The 19,777-nt window shown below is 41.6% G+C and overlaps 1 protein-coding gene across 1 annotated transcript in view; it reads left to right on the top strand.

The window, feature by feature from the left end:
- VPS8 (VPS8 subunit of CORVET complex) overlaps positions 1–19,777 on the top strand; it is a 74,677-nt gene that overhangs the window by 3,783 nt on the left and 51,117 nt on the right. The window contains exons 4-16 of the mRNA XM_068692475.1: positions 36–129; positions 1,082–1,114; positions 2,508–2,562; positions 9,776–9,900; positions 11,348–11,434; positions 12,466–12,533; positions 12,806–12,959; positions 13,080–13,139; positions 13,965–14,072; positions 15,502–15,582; positions 16,794–16,964; positions 17,437–17,511; positions 18,187–18,222. Of these exons, the coding sequence (XP_068548576.1) occupies positions 36–129; positions 1,082–1,114; positions 2,508–2,562; positions 9,776–9,900; positions 11,348–11,434; positions 12,466–12,533; positions 12,806–12,959; positions 13,080–13,139; positions 13,965–14,072; positions 15,502–15,582; positions 16,794–16,964; positions 17,437–17,511; positions 18,187–18,222 (1,147 nt within the window). The remainder of the gene's footprint in view (positions 1–35; positions 130–1,081; positions 1,115–2,507; positions 2,563–9,775; positions 9,901–11,347; positions 11,435–12,465; positions 12,534–12,805; positions 12,960–13,079; positions 13,140–13,964; positions 14,073–15,501; positions 15,583–16,793; positions 16,965–17,436; positions 17,512–18,186; positions 18,223–19,777) is intronic.

The following is a 19,777-nucleotide window of genomic DNA, read 5'->3' as shown; positions in this document are numbered from 1 at the left end:
TAAAGCTGTATTTGGTTTGTTTCTTGTTTTCTTAGGAAGAAAAAACTCCCAGATTCTCTTTCTCTCCATGGATCAGTTATACGACTCTCGCTTCTGAAAGGAATTTCTGCCCAGATTGTATCTGCAGCAGTAAGTGTCTTTTTCTGCTGGTTGCATTCATTAATTAAAACGCTAACCTGCTCTGTTGTAGAGGGATGTGTGTATTCTCTTCCCTCTCCGCATTAGTTCTGGATAATATTGAGGTGTTTGCTACTTAAAGTACTGCTAGCAATCTCTAGCTAGGAATGAATCAGGTATTAGCTGAGATCTTGCAGCAGCAACATGGTAGGTCCTCTTTAACACTAGTTTGTGTTGCTAGATGTTAGTAAAGCTAATGGGAAAAAATAATATAAAGTGATAGCAGTGCTATTGTTCTGCTTGCTTAAAGATGCTAGAAGCAGCTTTGCTTAATGTCTGCAGCAGGCACAGAACGCACTCATCCCAGGCTCACATGTTCCTGGGTTTGTGACTGCACTTCAGGCCTGCCTGGAGTTTTTGCTGCCAGGGGAAAACTGACTGAGGCCAGAGTTAAGGCACTGATTTATAAAGCACGTTATTTCTGCAGCACGTATGGTAGGCTTGTTAAAATAAAATACAGGTGACTCATCTGTTTTTGGGATGGTTGTGTGACTGGAGTCTGAACGTTAGTGTGCTGTAGCTTGTTTTGTTGAGGGAGGTATGGGTGAGCAACCCAAATGGGAAGCTAATAACGTGTGCTGGAGAACAAAGTGGTTTTGCTTTGGATATCAATGCTGTGTACGTAGAGAATACCAAAAGTTGTTAATCAGGTGAGACTGTTTTGAGAACATGATAGCAACTTTCCTATGGAATTACAGGCAGTTCTACTGGCTCTCCATTTCTGTGCACTTTCTCATTCTCTCTGGGTTTTTCTAGCCAGTGGTTCTCTCTGCAGTTTCTGCCCTACTGGAACTGTTAAAATGTGACTTGTGTCGGTTTAATGTGTTCTCTAGCTCTGCTTATTAGAGAGATGCATTGAGCTGAAAGTTCTACCTCTTATTTATAACATGTCCTGTTCTTCTAGGACAAAGTGGATGCTGGCTTGCCCACTGCTATAGTAAGTACTCAAATTCCAAGCACCGTGTAGTTGTTTATAAGTTTGGTAAATTTGAAGCAGTAATTTAATACAGCTGATAAATGCATGCCTAGTCTTATCCTTGCCAAAAATTGTTAAATCAGGGTGGCAGAAGCAACATGAAAGATCTAGCTTCTGGGAGCAGAGTTCAACCTTTCCTAAGTGCTCAGCTGCCCCTCTGCTGACCAAGCCCCATACTCTCCCTTTTTCCATTTCATCACCAGGACTTGCTAGTTGATCACCCAACGTTTCCCCATGATGTAAGTGTTCATCTATGGAACACTTTGAATTTTCCTACCCATGTCTTTTTTGCCAGTCATTGCTTTGACTGCTAACAATGCTTTAAAGACATTTGAAATGAAGTGCGCATAAAGTGATGAGTTCAAAATCTCTGTTGCTCTGATGTAACTGAAATACGATCTTAATGTATAAAATTTCACTAAAAGCCTTTTGAAGGACACTCCTGCTTAGCAATTTGCACTAAATTTCTTGAAGTCAAGCATGCTAATTAAAATATATCAAAAGTAAAGCTACTCGTAATCAGAGAAATGCTTTAAGTAGGTGAAATACTTAAATATTCCTGTCGTTGTGAAACAGGTTTTAATGTTTTATGAAGAAAACAAAGATGTACTTGGTCATTTTCACCATAGTAGCAGCAATCCATAAGAAATTATACTTTTTGGTTAAAAAGAAAAACTGGACACTAGGTCTAAGGGTTGCACAGCAAAATTGAAAGCCTGTGTGACTGAGGTACATGTCGGATGAAAAACTAGACTTAAATACTCCAGACTTTTAAGCACTTTACTTTTTTCATCTGACTTACAGCATTACATCATTTCTAGATCTGCTATGAAGTTTTACTTAGGTGCAGTTTGCAGGCATGAAGAAACTCTTGTAGCTGTACGTAGCTCTTCCAGAAGGGAGTTGGAGTCTTTGGGCTTGCTGCACAATGTTTCTTCAGGGGACTGGCGCTGCCCAGGATTGTAGAAAAGTTCAGATACGGATGTAGCAGCTCAGTGAAGAAAAACCTCTGAATATTTACACTTAGCTACCACACCGAAAGAATGAGGCTGACTTTACAGAGAAGGAACTCACTGTGGGAACACTCTGAGCATTTGAATTTCAAAGAACAGAGGAAAAGGCAGCCCCCTGAACCTGAGAAAATCTGGATTATGATCATACAGGTGTAATACTTTTCCAGCTTTCACGTAGGAAATTTCTGCCACTTGTATGTTAGAAAATGGTTGTACGTAATAACCGTCTAACCTTAAATTTCTCTCTCTGGTAAACTTTGCATGAGTGTAGTGAGACTTTTAAGTGGTGGATTTGTGGCTGACATTTCTCAATTTTCAATCTTTCTGCATGACTTTTTCAGGCAGCATCAAATCTGATAGCAGTGGGAACTTCTCATGGGTTAGCTCTGATTTTTGGTAAGTTAAAAATAAAGCTTTAATTTTTTTGCACGTTAATGATCTTAAAAACAAACAAAACAAACAATCCCCAAACTAGCTAAAGATACAAGTGCAGGGTGGATTTATTTTAATGTATTGTTTGTGCTAACTATAACATTCTTTCAGCAAAGAAATAAAGTACAAGTATTATTTCATTTGTCCTTATTTGCATAGTTCTTGCTTCTGATTTGCTGGGGATTGGCATGTGGATATCAAGGAACTTAGCTCCTTGGCCGATGTATAAAGAACCTTTTCTCCATTTTTATATATAACTTACTCTGTTTTGATGTCAAAGAAACTAGAATCCGTATTAATCAATCTTGTACAGTATTAATCTTCTCTCTTTTGAGATAATAGCTGCTAGGATTAGGAAAATTAAGTGTATTGCTTGAGAAGGGGAGCTTCTACCCATAGCTACCAGCAGAATTGCATCATAGGCTTCACCTTCCCTGGCTTTCTCTTGTACCTGTCACCTCTTCATCCCTTCTTTCTGTTGTTCTTTCTCTTACCACCAACCTGCCTCAAAGTCAATAAAATTAAAATTAAAAATATCTGAGCTTGTGCCTCTGACTAGCCAGTTCAACAGCTAGGTAAGAGCTGTTCTTGAAGTGCTCCCATACACATCCTGTTTGTGTGCATTATGTCTGTGCAGCACCAAATCCTTAACAATTTTAGAAGTGTAATTGTTTTCTTTTAAAGTTGGCTGAAATTCAAGAGACCAAAAGTTGTGGGGGGACAGGGTACAACAGACAGATGGGAAGGACTGTGACAGTGTAAGGCTCGCATCTTGGGAATCTAGAATTTAAACCATTTACTGAATTCAAAATATAAATAATTGCAGGATGTACTTAATCTGAGTGTAACTAACCTCTTTACTACAGTCAGCATATAGTCTTAGTGAGATCTTAGGAGTAGATCATCATGTTTTTTCTAAAATTTGCCCAGTGTGTGGAGCTACTACAAAAGATTTTTTTTTACTGGGATTTTCTGATCGCTGGCTTTCTATGTGGACACTTGATGCAGTTGGGAAGCTTTTGAACAAGAAGTTGTTCTCTGCAGATGTCATAAGAGAGATTTTTAGCATTTTACATTCCAGAAAGGGCTCTGGGAGTCCACATAAGCATGCGAAGAGGAAGGGTCGTTCTTTACTTTGTTGTGACTATTTCTGCATCAAGTCCCACTCCAGAGGAATGATCACTGAATGTCAGAGAAGCTTAAAACGCAGTGGTATTTCAGTTTGTATATTTCATAAGGTTTTGTTTTGTTCAGCAGGTGTGTATAGCAAAGTTTTCTTTGTTACGCTCTTGATTGGTTTTGGACCAACACATTTACTGTTATTTTCACCATGATCTTCGCACCTTTATATAGTTCATAGCTTCCGAAGGCAATGTTGTGGCCTGTGGAATGCTTGGCAGAATGCTAGTTTTTTTTTTCCTGATGGAAAGGTCCTTGACTGTTACTAAAGTAAACGTTAATGCTCTAAAAATTTCTCTACATGCTTGCAACAAGGGCTTAAAGTTTTCTGATCTATTGAAACCTATAAAGTTATTGTTTATACAGTCACATACTGGGCTGTATTATCGTAAGGGCTTTCAGCAGGCGGAAGAAAATGATTATTTCCTTCTGCTGTGTACTGGTGAGACCACATCTGAAGTCCTGTGTACAAGAGAGGCATGGAGGTACTGGAGTGAGCCCAGCAGAGAGTCATCGAGATGATTAGGGGACTGAAGCATGTGATGTATAAGGAGAGACCGAGAGAAGGGGGTTTCTTCTTCATGGAGAAAAAGAAGCTAAGGTGATATTGTATTGCTGTCTTCTACTACCTAATGCCAAAGCATAGAAAAGAGAGAACTGGACCTTTCTCAAAGGTCCATGGTGTTAGGATAAGAAGCAGTGGACTCAGCTTGCAGTATATGAAGCTCTGATTATTATTATCATCTTTTTTTTTTTTTTTACCATGTAGATGGTTAAGCACTGGAATAGGGGTTGGTAGAGGTTGCAGAATCAGCTTCCTTGGGATACGCAAAACTTAGCAGGGCCCTGAGCAAGCTGATCTCATCAACCCTGCTTGGAGCAGCAGAGTTGGGCCAGGGACTGCCATACCTGTCCCTGGCCCGTAATAATTTAGGCCATAACTACCTTGCAGCCTAAAATACTCTGTAAGTCTGTGCTACAATTTAAAGGTGGTGAGGAATGGTATGTCATCCAACTTTGTTTCAGACAGAGTCAGGACTGATTCCTGCACACTTCTGTTCTTTTTGTCTTTAATTCATTGAACTCAGTTTATAAACTCAGTTTTCCTCAGTGACTGCATGCTTTTTAAACCGCTTAGTTTTAGAGCATTAGCTATATCGCAGCATCCTCCCGGGTAACTGAACAAATCAAAAGGCCAAAAGTTACCAAAAGAAAGCACCATCAGCAAAATCCAAAGGTTCTCTGAGGATTATCACATATGCTGTTCTGTACTTCTCTCCTTTCTTTTATATTGATTTCTGGCTTTTTCTTTCCTCTTTTGACCCTTTCTGTGTGGACTGAAAGGAAAAGGTATGGTAATACTGCACTGTGCATGTACCCTGCATGAACAACTCCCATCCTGCCCGGTTTGCATGTTGATGTGCTAGGTTACTCTGTGCCAGAATTTAAGGCGCCAGATAAGCAGCAAGAAAGAAGGCAGGGCAGTACCAGTCAGTGGACATTACTGCTGGCCGGTCTGGGAACTGGTTCCTGAATGCATGTGTACCAAACGCTTCCAAATTCTCAGGGCAAGAGCAGAGGAACACGTCAGTGTGCCGTTTTTAATACTTCAGGGCAGGACAGGTCTGTAGCTGCTTGCAAAGGCATCGTTTCAGGGCAGGACAAAGCAGGGCTCTTCCATGAGATCACCGTCTGCCTATTTCTGCCTGACAGCCCTGTGTGGGAGTGCTGCAGATCAGGGACCTGATGCAGGGAGCCACGAGCCAGAAACTGGAACACATGCACGCAGCCAGCAACTTCTGGGGCACCTGCTTGAGCACCGGGTGTGGAGCTGAGGAGGGAGCAGTGGTAGTCATAGGTACTGTGCCTTAACCCCTGCTCAGAGTAATCATTTTTATTAGCTCAAGCTGGGCAGGAGGGTTCAGCACACCCTGGTGTAGGGGACAACGGTTGTGTCACTGAGGCATAAGGTGTCCAAAGCCTATTCCTTTAGCTCACATCTTTTGTCCTCTTGATCCCCAGGCCAAGGGGATACCTCCTGGCAGAGTTTTTTCTGGTACTGTGCTTAATAAAGGTGGGAAGAAAGCATCTCATCTTAAAATTTGTAGAATATGAGTAATTCTGCAGGAAATAAAGCAAGTCTTTCAAACTCAGGGAAATCATGGATTAAAGAACAGATCTGGTTGAAAACCTGAGCACTCCTGAAGTGATTACTTCTCAGGTGATATGTTTATCCCTATGTCCCAGAAGGTAACTTAGTTCATATTCACAAGCTTGTTTTTAATTTTCTACTTGTAGAGCTGTTTTAAAGTGCCTTAGAGCTTTAACCTCAGACTTTGAGAGCAACACCAATAGTTACTGCCAGAAATTTTTCAGATGAGGAACTGCTTTATTTAAATTTCAAAATTAAAAATATTTTCTGGTCAATCGATAGCCATCTTTGTTTCAAGCATGAGGAAAAATGCTTTTCGATCCTTTATCTGCCTTAATTCAAAACTGATAGTCTGGAAAATCATCAGATAACCTTTAATAACCTTCTGCTATCTTTATTTCATGAGTTCATTAATGGGAACTCGCTGATTCAGACACCTCGCTTTGTCTTGGAAGCGATTTAATCTGTTTAATTCGTAGTTTTTAAAAATATCCTATCTAATTGGTCCTTCTTGTCTGTCATCGTTTGACTGGCTGAAACAAAGACAAGTCCTGGCATGTGTTTCTCTGGGGTTAGCTTTCCAAGGGATGATTTCTCAATTCTGAAAATGCATCTTGGGCAAGCATTGGCAATTGCTTCTTATAAAGGACTAACTTGAGTCTTACAAAGCATTTAATCTGGGGGTGAGGGTCTTGCTTATTTTGAATTGATATTGTGGTGGAGGGAAGAAGAAAATGGGTTTGGAAGTAGTACACATATAAAGATGCAAAGCTGGATTTGAAGTAGTGATTCTGAAGCTGCTGCCCTTTTCAGAGAGAAAGCTGTGAAAGATCTTCCTTTTCCGTGTTTTACAGGAAACTGTTTATTGATTGACATACCAAGTATACAGTGTGCTGACTTACTGGTAGGGTAAGCTGTTGTTAAGCTGAAGTGAAAGACAAAAGAATGCAATTCACCCTTAATAGCAAAAGCTGCAATATTCACATTTTTTAAGCATATTTTTATGGTTAGCAGATGGCCTCTTCATAAATGAACTGTATTTTCAGACCTCTGGAAAAGGAATCTCTTTGGGCCTTGAAGGCACCATTTGGGGAATACCTCCCTGGGGAAACTTGTGTTTCAGCTGTAGCTGTTCATCTGCGCTCTCTGAGCTTCCACCGAAACCTTCTGCGAATTTCTGCCTGCTGTGATCTGTGCCGCGTGCCCCTTTGCCGCAGTGATGTCAAGGTGTTTTCCAGTAATGTGGTGGGGTTGTTTTCACTTCCACCTCCTCCCAGCAAGGAGAGCTGTGTGCAGGGCAGTGGCCTTGTTTCAGAGGCAGGCTCGTGCTGTGCAGCAGCGGTGGTGGCTGAAACACCGCTCACACCCTGCCTCTGCCCCTGCTGCAGAAGGAGCAGGGGCTCACTGTGGCCCCAGGGCACTGGGCTGACCTTTGGAAGGCTCACCCTTGTGCTCGAGTGCAGATGGGATGAATCGCACAATGTTTTTCTCCTTTCTTGCTTCAGCGATGCTGCCGTAGCTGTGGCTCCATGTTCCTCATGTGCTGAGCGAGGGCAGCAGGTCACAGTACAGTCGCTCAAATTGTGTGCATCCTTATTTAAACGTGAGCATCAGGGCTTGTAAAACTTCGATCTCTAAACAGTGCCTGGTGTGACTGACAGCTTGCAGAGCTGCTTCTGCACACTTTGAACCTTTGTGTTCTCTGTGGCTGTCAGAGGACTTTAAATTGAACAACATCATGCTAATTTAGAAAGTTAATGAAAAGCAGTGTTTTATGCTGTTTCTGACTATTGAACTGTGAAGAATAATCCTCCTCACCCATAGCTTAACTGGATATCTCTTACAGCAGAGCAGTTTGTTTATGACACGTTTTGAAGCACAAACGAGCAAATGCCTGTTCTCATTTGGAAATGCAACTCTGCTGTGCTGTTTGGCCTATGCCAGACTGGAAAGAAAGAAAGGAAGGGGAGATGCTCCCTTCTTCCTGCAGCTTCCTACTGCTCTGCTGTGCCTCCCAGAGCAAACAAACAGTGCGTGAGCTGCCTGGGCTGCTGGCACATGGTGAACAGATAATGGTTTTCATAGATAGGGCCAGCTGTAGGCTCCTTTCTCTTTTCCTCCCACAGATTTCAAGAGTGGGAGCACCCACTTGATTTTGAGCACCTTTAACGTATGGTGTCCTCTTGACTACTGCTTTCACCATGTTTTAGATCAAAACTGATGTTTTTCCCCCGTCATATCTGAGCTTTTCTTGTATGTTTGCAAGACAGAGCGTGGCCTTCTCTCTCTCCCACAGGTTCCGTGTCATTTGGTGCGTAGAACAAGTGTTGGTTTTAACATCTCTATCCCTACCCCTCTGCTACTGCTATCCAGATATTGCAAAAAAAGGATTGTATTTTAATTTTCTTTCAGGCCACTACTTAATAGAGCAGTCAAGCTTATTAAGATAGATGTCAGAAAACAAGCAATAGTGTGGAGAAAGTATTTCAATATGGCCCTAGCCTGTTTTTCCCCACGCTGACAGTGCTTTGGAATAATCCATTGGTTCAGGTGCTCTTCTTGCTAGTGTTTTTTGTCCCTCCCACTTCTGTCTCTTCATGCTGGCAGAATTTGAAAGGTGACTCCCACTGTGTGCTCAGCCGTCAATCTGTCTGCGTTACAGAGTATGGAGGAAGTGAGAAATACTTCCATGCTGTTTCACATCTAGCACATCGCTAATGGTGTTGCAGCTCAAATGGAGAAGTGTCCTGTGCCTTGGGCACTACTTCCAGGGGGTTTCTGTTGCCCAGCTGCTGTCTGTTCCCCCAGATGCTGTCCTTTCCCTTCCCTGCTTAAGGTGAAACTCATGGACACATCACCGTGGTGCTTCTGATAGATTTCAAATCTCTAGTCTTCATTCCAACAGTCTCCACAAAGCATCTTCTTTCCCCATTCATTCAGAAGCAGCACAAAAATAGAGGGGTGTGTAAAACCAGATCCAGACCGTATGTTCTCTGAGCTTGTAAGAGCAATACACCAAAGACAGAGGGCTATCGTTTGTAACAGCTGAAGTGCAGCATCCGTAGAAAGCAATCTGGGACCTCATGATGGAAATGCACAGGAGCCCAGCAGGAACAGAGATGCCAGTTGTTTGTTGTGTTCAGGGGGCAGGCCCAGGACTTGCAGACAGCAGTACAGTCCCTGGGAGGCTGTGCAGCTACGAGCAGCTCAGTTGCAGAAGCCCGTGTCTCCTGGAAGGAAGTTGTGTCACAGCATGTTGGTCATTGCTGCTTCCTTCTAAAGAACGGACTGCGTGCACTAAAGCTCACAGAGCATTTTAACTGCGCAGTTATGTGGGGACACGCAGTCGTTTTCTGCCTAGCATCTGGTCTTTATCAACAAAACCAAGGAATAAAAGTTACATGAAACTGCACTTATAAAAAGTCTGTGCTGGGGATTTTTAGTTGATGTCCAAATTGCCATAAAGAAGCATGAGACCAGGAAGGTAGAATTAATTTTGTCATCTTCCTTGCTGCCACTCAAGCTCTGTTGTAGAATATTAAAAGCAAAGAGAGAGATTGCTATGACTTTTCTAATAATTTCTTACTCAGTTTGTAATGCCTCTGCATTCTTATACTCTGTGCCTGTTTTCTTTTTAAACAAGTTTTTGTATTTCCCTGCAAGACAGTGTTCTGCGATCTCTGTACAAACAAGTGCTCTGATCTGATCTAAACTCATCATTAGGAACTTAACTGTAAGCCTATGAATCATTAATGTACCCCAAGTGAATTGTGTATGTAAATAATTGCATGGTGTTATAGAGAAAGAATGGTGATTAAAATGAACTTATTAATTCTTATGCTCTAGACCAAAACCAGGCCCTTCGACTGTGTCTGGGCAGCACTGCTGTGGGGGCCCAGTACGGGGCTATCTCGGCTCTCAGCATCAACAACGACTGTTCGAGGCTCCTGTGTGGCTTTGCAAAAGGACAGGTAATTCCCCTGAGATGAGATGGTCCAGTGCCGTGTCCTTCCTCAGGCAGTTACTGCAGGGTATGGGAGGTGACAGTAGGCCCTGGGTGACAGTAGCCCCAAGCTGAGCACACTCAGTATGTAGCTGTTATTTATGCAGAGAAACACCATGCATGGCTTGACCTGTCCAGAGCTCTTCTGGCTAACCAATCCCTGCAGGCAGTGAGCTGACCCGGATCATTTGGGGTAGGTTTCTGTGTAGGAAATGGAGAATACTCAGAAGATAGTGTAGGATTTAATTAATCGTGGCAGATTGTGGCATAAATTTTCTGCTAAACAGAGATGTGCAATGGTCCATCAGGACAATCAGCTTAGTCTTTCTAGGTCACTTTTTAAGACCTGCACTTTGCAATTAAAGCTAGTTTCTACTGTGGTGCTAACTTAAAATTATTCAAAGGTACATCTAGCCCCAAAGTTTTGTTGCTTCTGTTGTGTAACAGCAGCATGGCTTCTTGAATGCAGGGGAAAAGGGTTTGAATCTGCTGTTGTAGTTTGATGCCCGTCTTTGAACCTGAAAAGAGAGAGCAATTCCTGAGCAAACATCATAGGACTAAAACAAAATAGATCAAAGTTAAGTTGGTAAAATTTAAGACAATGAGATACAAAGAAGGCTGCTTTTGTTTTTCTTTATAGTTCTACTTCCCTGTGCGCCTTCAGGTTTCACTTTCATTCTAGAGAAAAAACGCTCCAGTGCCTATGATAGGGCTAAATGACACTGTCCAAGACCACATGGTAATACAGATTTGAACAGTAGCCAGTTTTAAATTATACTCAAAAATATTTTAAAGCAGCAGTTTTGAAAAAGCTGGTCTATAAAGCTTTGATGAATGATTTATAGAACCATATGATGTAGTATTTCCAATAAAAAAGTTTGATTCAAATTGTAATCTCAGCTCCTCTGGGCAAAATATTCCTCAATTATGCAGAAAGTAGTCTGGGGCTTCCTGCTTCTTAGTTGAGAAATTGCCTGGTTGTAATATCCAAGAGCAAGCCAAGAAATCCAGGCTGCGTGGAGTGATGATGTTTGTGGCAGGTTCCTCTCTTCTGTGAGAGAGGAGTATTTTGAACCGCTTTGAACAGTGTTGTGTGGTAGCAGACTTACCGTACAGTCTTTAGTCTTGTTATCAGGCAGGTACCTGTGTGGTGAGTGGGTTTGGGCAGGTGGTGAGAGCTTGCCAAAAGGACACAGTTCAGGTTGTGAAGTTGACAACTCAGAAGTTGTCAGTGAGTGTATAAGCATGTGGGGTAAACTGCTTGTAAAAACAGGGTGGGAGCAGGGTTCCAGATTACTTTTCTTTGATACGGAGGCATACTAACTGAGGATGGTAATGAGAATATAAAAACTTACTGATGTACAGACACACAAGCTGATGCAGAGAAGCTTATGCTGAGAACAATCTGCTTGCAGATCACAATGTGGGATCTGGCCAGTGGGAAGCTGCTACGATCAATTACAGATGCCCACCCCCCAGGAACAGCTATTTTGCACATTAAGGTAACACACATTGCATGTACTCCTCTTATACTACCTTTTTTAAAACAAACAAAAACCAACCACACTCATGTTCAGTCAGGTTTGTTGGCTTTCTTTGTGTAATGCTTCTAGATTTACAGGTGAGAACAGCTACCTAGGAGGTATGTGGCTGTACTATCCAGAGGTGAGAAAAGTGAGCAGAAATTATTCTTAAAAGAGTGTTTTGAGAGCTGAAATCACAGTATTGGCTGTGAGCTGCAGTACAATGGACTGCTCTATCTGTTTATGTAAGCAACTGTTGTCTCCTGTAACTTCAATCTCCAATAACAAAAACTGTGAAGAATTGGTTGCTAAAATATATTTATCTGTATCATGCAGTGGTTTGAACTGGAGACAGTTCTACCAACCTTAAACGTAAGCATATGAAATGTAGAAAATAGATTCTGTCAGCACTTTTTCAAATCTTCCTCTTAGCCAAGTCCTCTGTTCTTTGTGGCTCCCTTTTGTAGCTCGTGACTTGATGGCAGCATTGAGGAGCACTCAGACATTGCTGTCCGCTGCTGCCTGTACTGCCAGGTCCTGGGTTACAAAGTCCTCCAGAAGGGTGCCTCAACTGTGGCTGTGGCCCTTTCTTACCTCGATTATTTGGTTTCAGTGGTAGTTACGGATATTTCTCTCTGTTGGTCTGTTCGTGACTCACAGCCCATTCATCAGTTCTGGCACCAACTTAGGGTTTCGAGGCTGTGAGCTGTTCCAGTGGTAGCACAGGTTTGGTATCCTGCAGTTCTCAGCTCCAATAGAAAGTAATGGGGCTTTGGTAACAAAATCCAGCAGTAACTTGCAGAAGGTATGAGGGCAAAACGTAAAACCTTGCATTTGTTATACACAAAAAAGCCACTAATTGTACTTCATATTGTACGTTAAATGTATTTCTGATAGATATAATGCATGTACTTTTGTATGCTGTTAATAATACTGTAGCACAGTATTCTGTCAGTTTTTTTTTTGTAATTTATTTCTTAGTGCTGCTTCTAATCCGATTATCTGCTCAGTTTACAGATGATCCAACACTTGCAATTTGCAATGATAGCGGAGGCTCCGTATTTGAACTGTCATTTAAGTAAGTCAATAATTCTTCCTCGTAGAAAGTAGCAATGCAAGCAACTAATGCTGGGTTACTTTACTCTTCAGTAAGATCCCAAGGAGTTCTTGTCTATACCTGAGTCCCAGTTTGGGACTACGTGTGGTGCTGTTCTACAGGAATTCCTGGAGCTGTATAAAGGGCTTTTTAAAAACAGTATTTATGAAGGACTGTGCTTAAGATTTCATGAGATTGTTAGGCTTATCTCCTCTTGGTCAGCTGGCCACCAGTCTCATTTCTCTTGTTTCCAGGAGGGTTATGGGAGTGAGAACGTGTGAATCTCGATGTCTCTTCAGTGGCTCAAAGGGGGAGGTTTGCTGTATTGAACCACTACACGCAAAAGTTGAGCTGAGAGACCATCCTATCACCCAGTACTCGCTATTGGCCATGGCCTCCCTAACAAAGGTAACCTGCTGCTTGCAAAAAGCTTTGTGTGAGTTGTGTGAGAAATCACCAAGGAATAAAATTCTGCTATATTTGCTGTATACACAAATGTTTTACTTTGTCTTTATGTTTTTCTTGAAGATACTAGTTATTGGCCTGAAGCCATCTCTGAAAGTGTGGATGACTTTTCCCTATGGTCGTGTGAGTAATAAAGCCAAATGCTTTTTTGAATTATGGCCACAAACTGTTCTTAGAGTGAAGGGGATGAGGTCAGGATCAGGTGTTGATATTACTACTTTATTGGCACTCATTAAACTCTGCGTTATGGAATTATAGTGCTCGTCTGGTGGTCTGATGTGTGTAAATTGTAGGCAGAGAGAAGTGAAAAGGTTGCTTTCACCTGTCCGTCTGTGAAGATGATGACTCCAGTAGTGGGAAGGGAAGAGCTCAGGAGATGCTCAGCTTCTTGTTTTTGCTGTGGAAGCTCCCAGAGATGGGACAGGATTATGGCTACAATCACCTTGCACTGGGGACATTGTACATAAAAACAAATTCTGTCGTACAGTAGAACCCCTAACTGCAGGGCAGAAACAGTGTGGGATTAGAGCACTGAACTGTCTTCTAAGCTCTTGATTATTTGCTTTCACTAGTCGCTGGTACAGTTCCTTTTGGAAAAGCAGCTGTGGGGAGACATGGAGTATGTTAGATTGGGAGAACTGAGGACAAGGCTGCTAGCAAGCTGCAGCTTGCACTAGTCCTTCTGTCCATGTGGGACTGGATCTGCACTAAATAGCTAGGACACAAATGTTCAGACTGGCCATCTACTTTGCCAAGAGATGTATGTTGCCTGTAAATCATGGGGTGGAGTGAAGACCACGAGCTACTGCTCAGCTGCCAGTAGACCAGGACATTGCTTTATGGCCTGTATGTATACCTGGCAAAGTTAGTGAGTAGCATCTGAGGAACATCATGTGTCCTAGAACTAAGGTTCTGCCTTAAATATCGTTTGTGCTTTTTGTCTTGTAGATGGACCCTTCTAGTGTCCCTCTTCTGGCGTGGCATTTTGTGGCTGTACAGAACTCTGTGAACCCCATGCTTGCGTTTTGTCGAGGCGATGTTGTTCATTTTCTTTTGGTAAGCCTGAATGTTTTATACTGCTTTTCAGATAGTTACTTGTTCAGTTGACTGAGTCAGAGTGGAAGTCTAGTATCTGTGCATGCTAGGGATGTCTGCAGCTTGCAACTGGCTTGGGAAAACAAACTGGTTGGTCATTGTTCTTCGGCAAGCAGTGGTGCCCATCCCTGAGAATCTCCTGGGCTGAGTTCTGTGTATTGCAGAAGGAAGTGTTGATCTGGACCTCATTTCACTTCCCCTGGAGCTGAAATAATGAGGATTGTTTTCAGGAGAGCATGTAAATTTGAGATAGTATTTTATTTTTTCCTTTAAAACGTGGGCCTGGAAATCTTGTATAAACTACTAAGAGACAAAACCTTTCAAGTCCTGCTGGCATATGAATTGAGGCATGCCACTGGTAAAGTTATACATGCAGATTATTTTTGTTATTGAAGATGATTTCATGGCTGATTTCGACATGAGGGCAATTCTCAGGTTTCAGAAAATTAAGTACTTTGGCTTTGGACTGCTAAGTTTGGTTCCAAGCTCTGCTGCTATCTTGGACCTTGAGCTTTGCTCGAGCACCAGATGTGATGTATGGATTAAAACCTCTTCCTCCTCTGTCTTCTCTCATGGTAAACTTTTATTTTCTCTGTGGAGAAAGAAAAGGGTGTGGATTTACAATGATCCTGTCTTGCTGGTCATGTTTGTGCATGTAGTAGCACCAGCCTGTGCATAGATACCTAGTTCAGCTATGGCCAGTGGTGCTTCTCTGCTTATAGATCATTAAATGGCAGCCAAGTCAGGTCCCTCTTGCTGCACTTCAAATTGTCAAAGTGTAAAACAAACAAACAAAAACAAACCAAAACAACAACAAAAAACACCCTTGTTTTTCTTTGCACAATGCTTTTCTTCCTTAAATTACAGTGACTGAAAGCCTTGACTGGGAGTTGTCTTTGTAACAGCTCCCTTGAGTTCATTATTCTGGTTGGGGCTGAGCCCATTGGTCATCAATGAATGCAAATTAGTCCTTCAGTGCTCTCTGTACAAGTGCTGGAGTTTTGCACCCATTTTAGAAACTGAATTTCTTTGTACAGTACATGAAGAGGTGAGAGGTATAACCATTCCTTGAGCACATGTACTGCTGCTGGTTTATGGCGTACATCTCCTGCATTGCAAACAAATGATTTGAAATTAATCCAGCAGAGGGCATTTATTTTTCTGCTCCCTACTCAGAGCCAGTCCTTTACTGTTTCCACACTTACCTGAGTGCTTTTGGAGGTGGGACGTTACTCTCCATTTCAGAACTGTGTGCACTGTTCCTGCATGCTCAGCCTGCTTGTCTGAGGAGAGCTGCAGGCTCCTGGAGTTGGTGTGATGTACTCTGGGAATAGACAGGTTGAGGTGAAGAATGTCTGAGTTTCTCAGCCTTGTCTGACTTCTCTTTCAGGTAAAGAGAGATGATACTGGTGCAATACATGTCACTAAGCAGAAGCAGCTCCATCTACACTATGACCTCATCAACTTCACTGTAAGTTTCAATGCTGTTTTTTTTTTTTTCTTTTCACTAGTTCTCTTATAAATGTGCCTCATTAGCCCTTAGTTGTATGTAGCTGAAGTACTGGTTGTATCTATCTGGATTTCAGTAACTGAAAATAGTCTTAAACTCGGGACTCACTGGAAAACTAGCACATGGAAAATAGCAAGTAGTATTGAAAGGGTAAAAAAAAAAAAAAAGGAATACAAATAAAAATAGTAGCATGTAGGCAAAAATACTGCCCTTTCTGGGGAAGGGAGTAGCTTTGTTACAAAAATACTTTAAAGAGCCAGAGAGAATCTGACAAGAAAGACTTTTATTCCTTTATAAAAGAATGCAAACTACTCTGTAGTTAGCTTAGTAAAACTGTAGTGTTTCTGCATATGTGTGCTTGCTAAAGCACCATGATTGTTTTATTTCAACAACAAAAATGCTCAACTCTAAAACACACTTACAGAATACAGAACAAAACATGAGAGGTCAAAATACCAATGTGGGCATCCATACCAGCTGCAATTTCATAGAAGTTAAGTTTAGATCAGACATTAGAAAGCAATGTTTTACTGTGAGGGTGGTGAAGCACTGGAACAGGTCGCCCAGAGAAGTTGTAGGTGCCCCATCTCTGGAAGTGTTCGAGGCCAGGTTGCCTTGAAGCAATTTGGAATTTTTAATAAATATGTTAATGTTTACAAAAATATAAAAGCAAAAAAAAGAAGTCTTTTTATTTGCTGAGCTTTGATCATAAAAGTAGAGGTTGAAGAACCTGGATGACAGGCTTTGATTTAAACTTGGATGTACTATTTCTGTTTTTAATGCCTCTGGATGCTATATTTAACTCCTAAGGCATTTGAGAACAGGTGTTTTAGTAGGCATGCTTTTGAGACCTTTGGGTAGAAAGTGTGCTAGAGCATAAATATTGCACCTAGAGGACAAGCACTCTGGAGGATTGTCATTTGTCTACTGGTGTTTCTCTGCAAAAACGTCCTTGTAGTTTTTCTCAATTTTAAAGCTGATACTCTAGAAGTAGACTTCCCATCTTCACCTTTGCAGTTATGTGTGGGTGCTGTTGTGATCACGTATAACAGTGAAGTTATTGGTGGTTGTAGACATTCTGGTGTTGATACTGGGGGATATGTCCAGAGCCTGTTTAATTGGTCTCTAATTATCCGTGTCTTGCTGAAACATGCGGTTTGTTGCCTTTTCAGTGGATAAACTCACGGACAGCAGTGCTTCTGGACAGTGTGGAGAAGCTGCATGTTATAGATCGTCAGACACAAGAGGAACTGGAGACCATAGAGATTCCAGAAGTTCAGCTGGTCTACAACAGCAGCCACTTCAAATCTCTGGCTACTGGAGGCAATGTCAGCGAAGCACTGGTGGGTGCAAACGGTGCTTGTGGTAGCTCTTTGAGATATGCCTTAAGTGGAGGAGCTTGGAGCTTTGGAAAGAAGGGTTTTTGAAACCTGATATTACCATTTTCAAGCCAGAGTCATGGCTTGAAAAACTGTTTCTAAATTGTTTTTGCTCCTTCTACACATCTTCCCAAGGAAGGAGCCCCTGTAACTTTCTTGCTACCTGAGGATAGGCGCAAAGCACTGCTGGTGGGTCCTTATGACTCCTTTGTGCTTTCTGGGCAGACAGAGCTCAGCAGCACTTTAAGCTGCATTCATGAGCAGGAGGGCATGATAGAAGAGCCTTTTTCTTTACTATTGCCCAGCAGTCTGCGTTATTCTTTCCCAGTCCTCATTATGATTTCTTAATGACAAAATTCAAGTATATATATATATCTTGGGAAAATTTGCAAAAACAAAAAGCAGTTTGATTTGCATGATGTTCTTCTCTCTGTAGGCATTGGTTGGAGAGAAAGCTTGCTATCAGTCCATCAGCAGCTGTGGTGGTCAGATCTTTTACCTGGGAACTAAGGTAAATGCAGGGAATTTTTAATGGAAATGCAAGACATTTGCTGTTGATAGTAGCTCATCTTTTGGAGAAAAGCAATATGATTTATTTATTTTTATTCTATGGAGACACGAATCAAGGTTGAGATCTTTTTTGCACTTACATCATTGGCTTAAAGAAATGGGCAACAGTTTGGTCTTAGCCCAAGGTATGGGCTCAGTATGGTGGTGTCACAATTTCACAGTACCTTGGTTCATGCTGTTTCAGGGTAGACTTAGCATGACTTTACTGACATCTCCTCTGTCCTAAGCTTCAATTTCTGTCTTAAATGTGCTAGTGAGTAAACAAAAGAAAATAAGAGGGTAGAGGAAACTCTGCATTGCATGGAATGATAGAAGGATTATCCTCTTTGCTTTTCCTGCCCAACAGTACAGAAAAGGCAGAGAGAGGTGTGCTATAGGATGGCACGTTGAAGTAGAAAAGGAAGTGAGGCTGTGCAAAGGATGATTTCTGTTAAATATAAGCATGTGATTTATCTTGCCTTGCCAAGTTTGAAGGTTGCTTTACTTAGCTTAATTTCTTTGTACCAGCATGCAGTGGTGGGTCTGTGGGATACCACAGGCTGCATGAGCAACTGTAAGTAAATATTTTTTTAATTTAGTATTTTTTAAGTAATAAATATATTTTTTTCTTTTTTAGTCTGTTCATGTCATGACATTGAGGAGCTGGAGAGAGGTAGGTTGAGAGAAAAACTGTACAGCTTAGTAGGTTTTAATTGCTGAAATACAGCTTAAGAGGAGGGAGGGAGCTATTTGGGAAGCATGATCTGAGCACTATGTTGAGGACCCCTACACACAGCCAGCACTGTAGGTACTCTGCTTTCCACAGTGGGATGCTATGGGACTGCTGTTTGCATAAACTTGCAGGCTGAATAGAGACAGACCTTGTTCTCCCAAGTGAGGCATATAATGCCTTGTGATGTTTCAGCTTCTGCCACTTAGTGTGGCAGAGTTACTGCACTGAATGACTTTGCAGTGCAAGCGTTCTGTCAGCCAGATAAGGATACAGGAATGGAAGGAAATCTAATTCCCTTTATTTTGTTTCCAGCTATTGCAGAAGCTTCATCATGAAACTTATCAAAGGTTACCTAGAAAGTTCATTGGATTTTTAGGTCCTTCTTTCTGTTGCTAGAAGCTGTTTTGGATCATTATTTCTCTGGCAGCTGAAATCCTATCTCTTTCCAAATTAAAGTTTGTAGTGATCTGTTTGTCTCTCTGTTGCTGTGCTGTTTTTTTCACTTGAGTTAAATAGCAGTTTTTGCCTCTCTGGGTTATCACTTCACAGTGTACTTACTCAGTATATGCATGTTCTCCCTCAGACTTTGTTTTGCAAGGCTAAGCAAATATTTCATCACCCTCTTGTAAGACTACCTGCCCATTTCTTTTTTTCATAATCACCATTCTCTGCACATCCTCTACGCTCAATTTCTCGAACATATGCAAATAAATTGTTGCATATTACTCTGGGTAGGGTTTTGCCACTCCCATAGGCATCTGATTTTTCCCTGTCTGTTAGATATGTTACAACTTGTACATCACTGGGTCTCACTTTGCTGTTTGCTACATCATGTCAGTGGCTTGTGGCACTCCTGAGATTCACCAGTTCCCAACAGCAAGGCTGATTACTGCTGTAAACTGCTTGTACCATTGGGCTGCATTGTACTTCTATTACCTGGCTTTAGGGATCGTCCTATCTTCTGTCTTTCTGGTCTGCTGTCCATATTATATGTTGAGAGCTGGTCATCAGCTAAGTTCATTAATAAATTCTGCTTGTGCCGAGTTAGTCTACCAAATCATAACGTGAGCAGGGGCTTTCAAGTCACCTCTTTCTAGTTCCACAATTTCTGCTCTAAGCAGTGACCATCATTTACTTTTTTTTGCTTATCTGTGTTACACTTCGTGTACTTGTCCACAATTCTGAGTTCTTCCATGTGACACTGTACCAGGACCTTTAACAAAGTACAACCAGTTTATCTCTGTTGAACTTTTATGCAGTTGTTGCACTTGGTTATGATGATCACTCTCCTCTGCTAGTTTTCCCTTCCGCCATTCACTATCACCTCAGCTAGTGAAAAGTCTTGCTTTGAACCACGATTTTTATATACTAGAGTTTTTATGTATTAGATTTTAGTTCCTAAAATTCAAAAGTCAGTTGCAACATACATGTTGTGAACCAAGCTCATTCTAAATTACTATATGGTATCTGTTGTATTCCTCTTTGTTGTAGGGGA

The sequence above is a fragment of the Anas acuta genome, chromosome 9, assembly GCF_963932015.1.
Source record: "Anas acuta chromosome 9, bAnaAcu1.1, whole genome shotgun sequence".
NCBI classification, from domain to species: Eukaryota; Metazoa; Chordata; class Aves; order Anseriformes; family Anatidae; genus Anas; species Anas acuta.
This window is presented reverse-complemented; position numbering and strand designations above follow the sequence as displayed.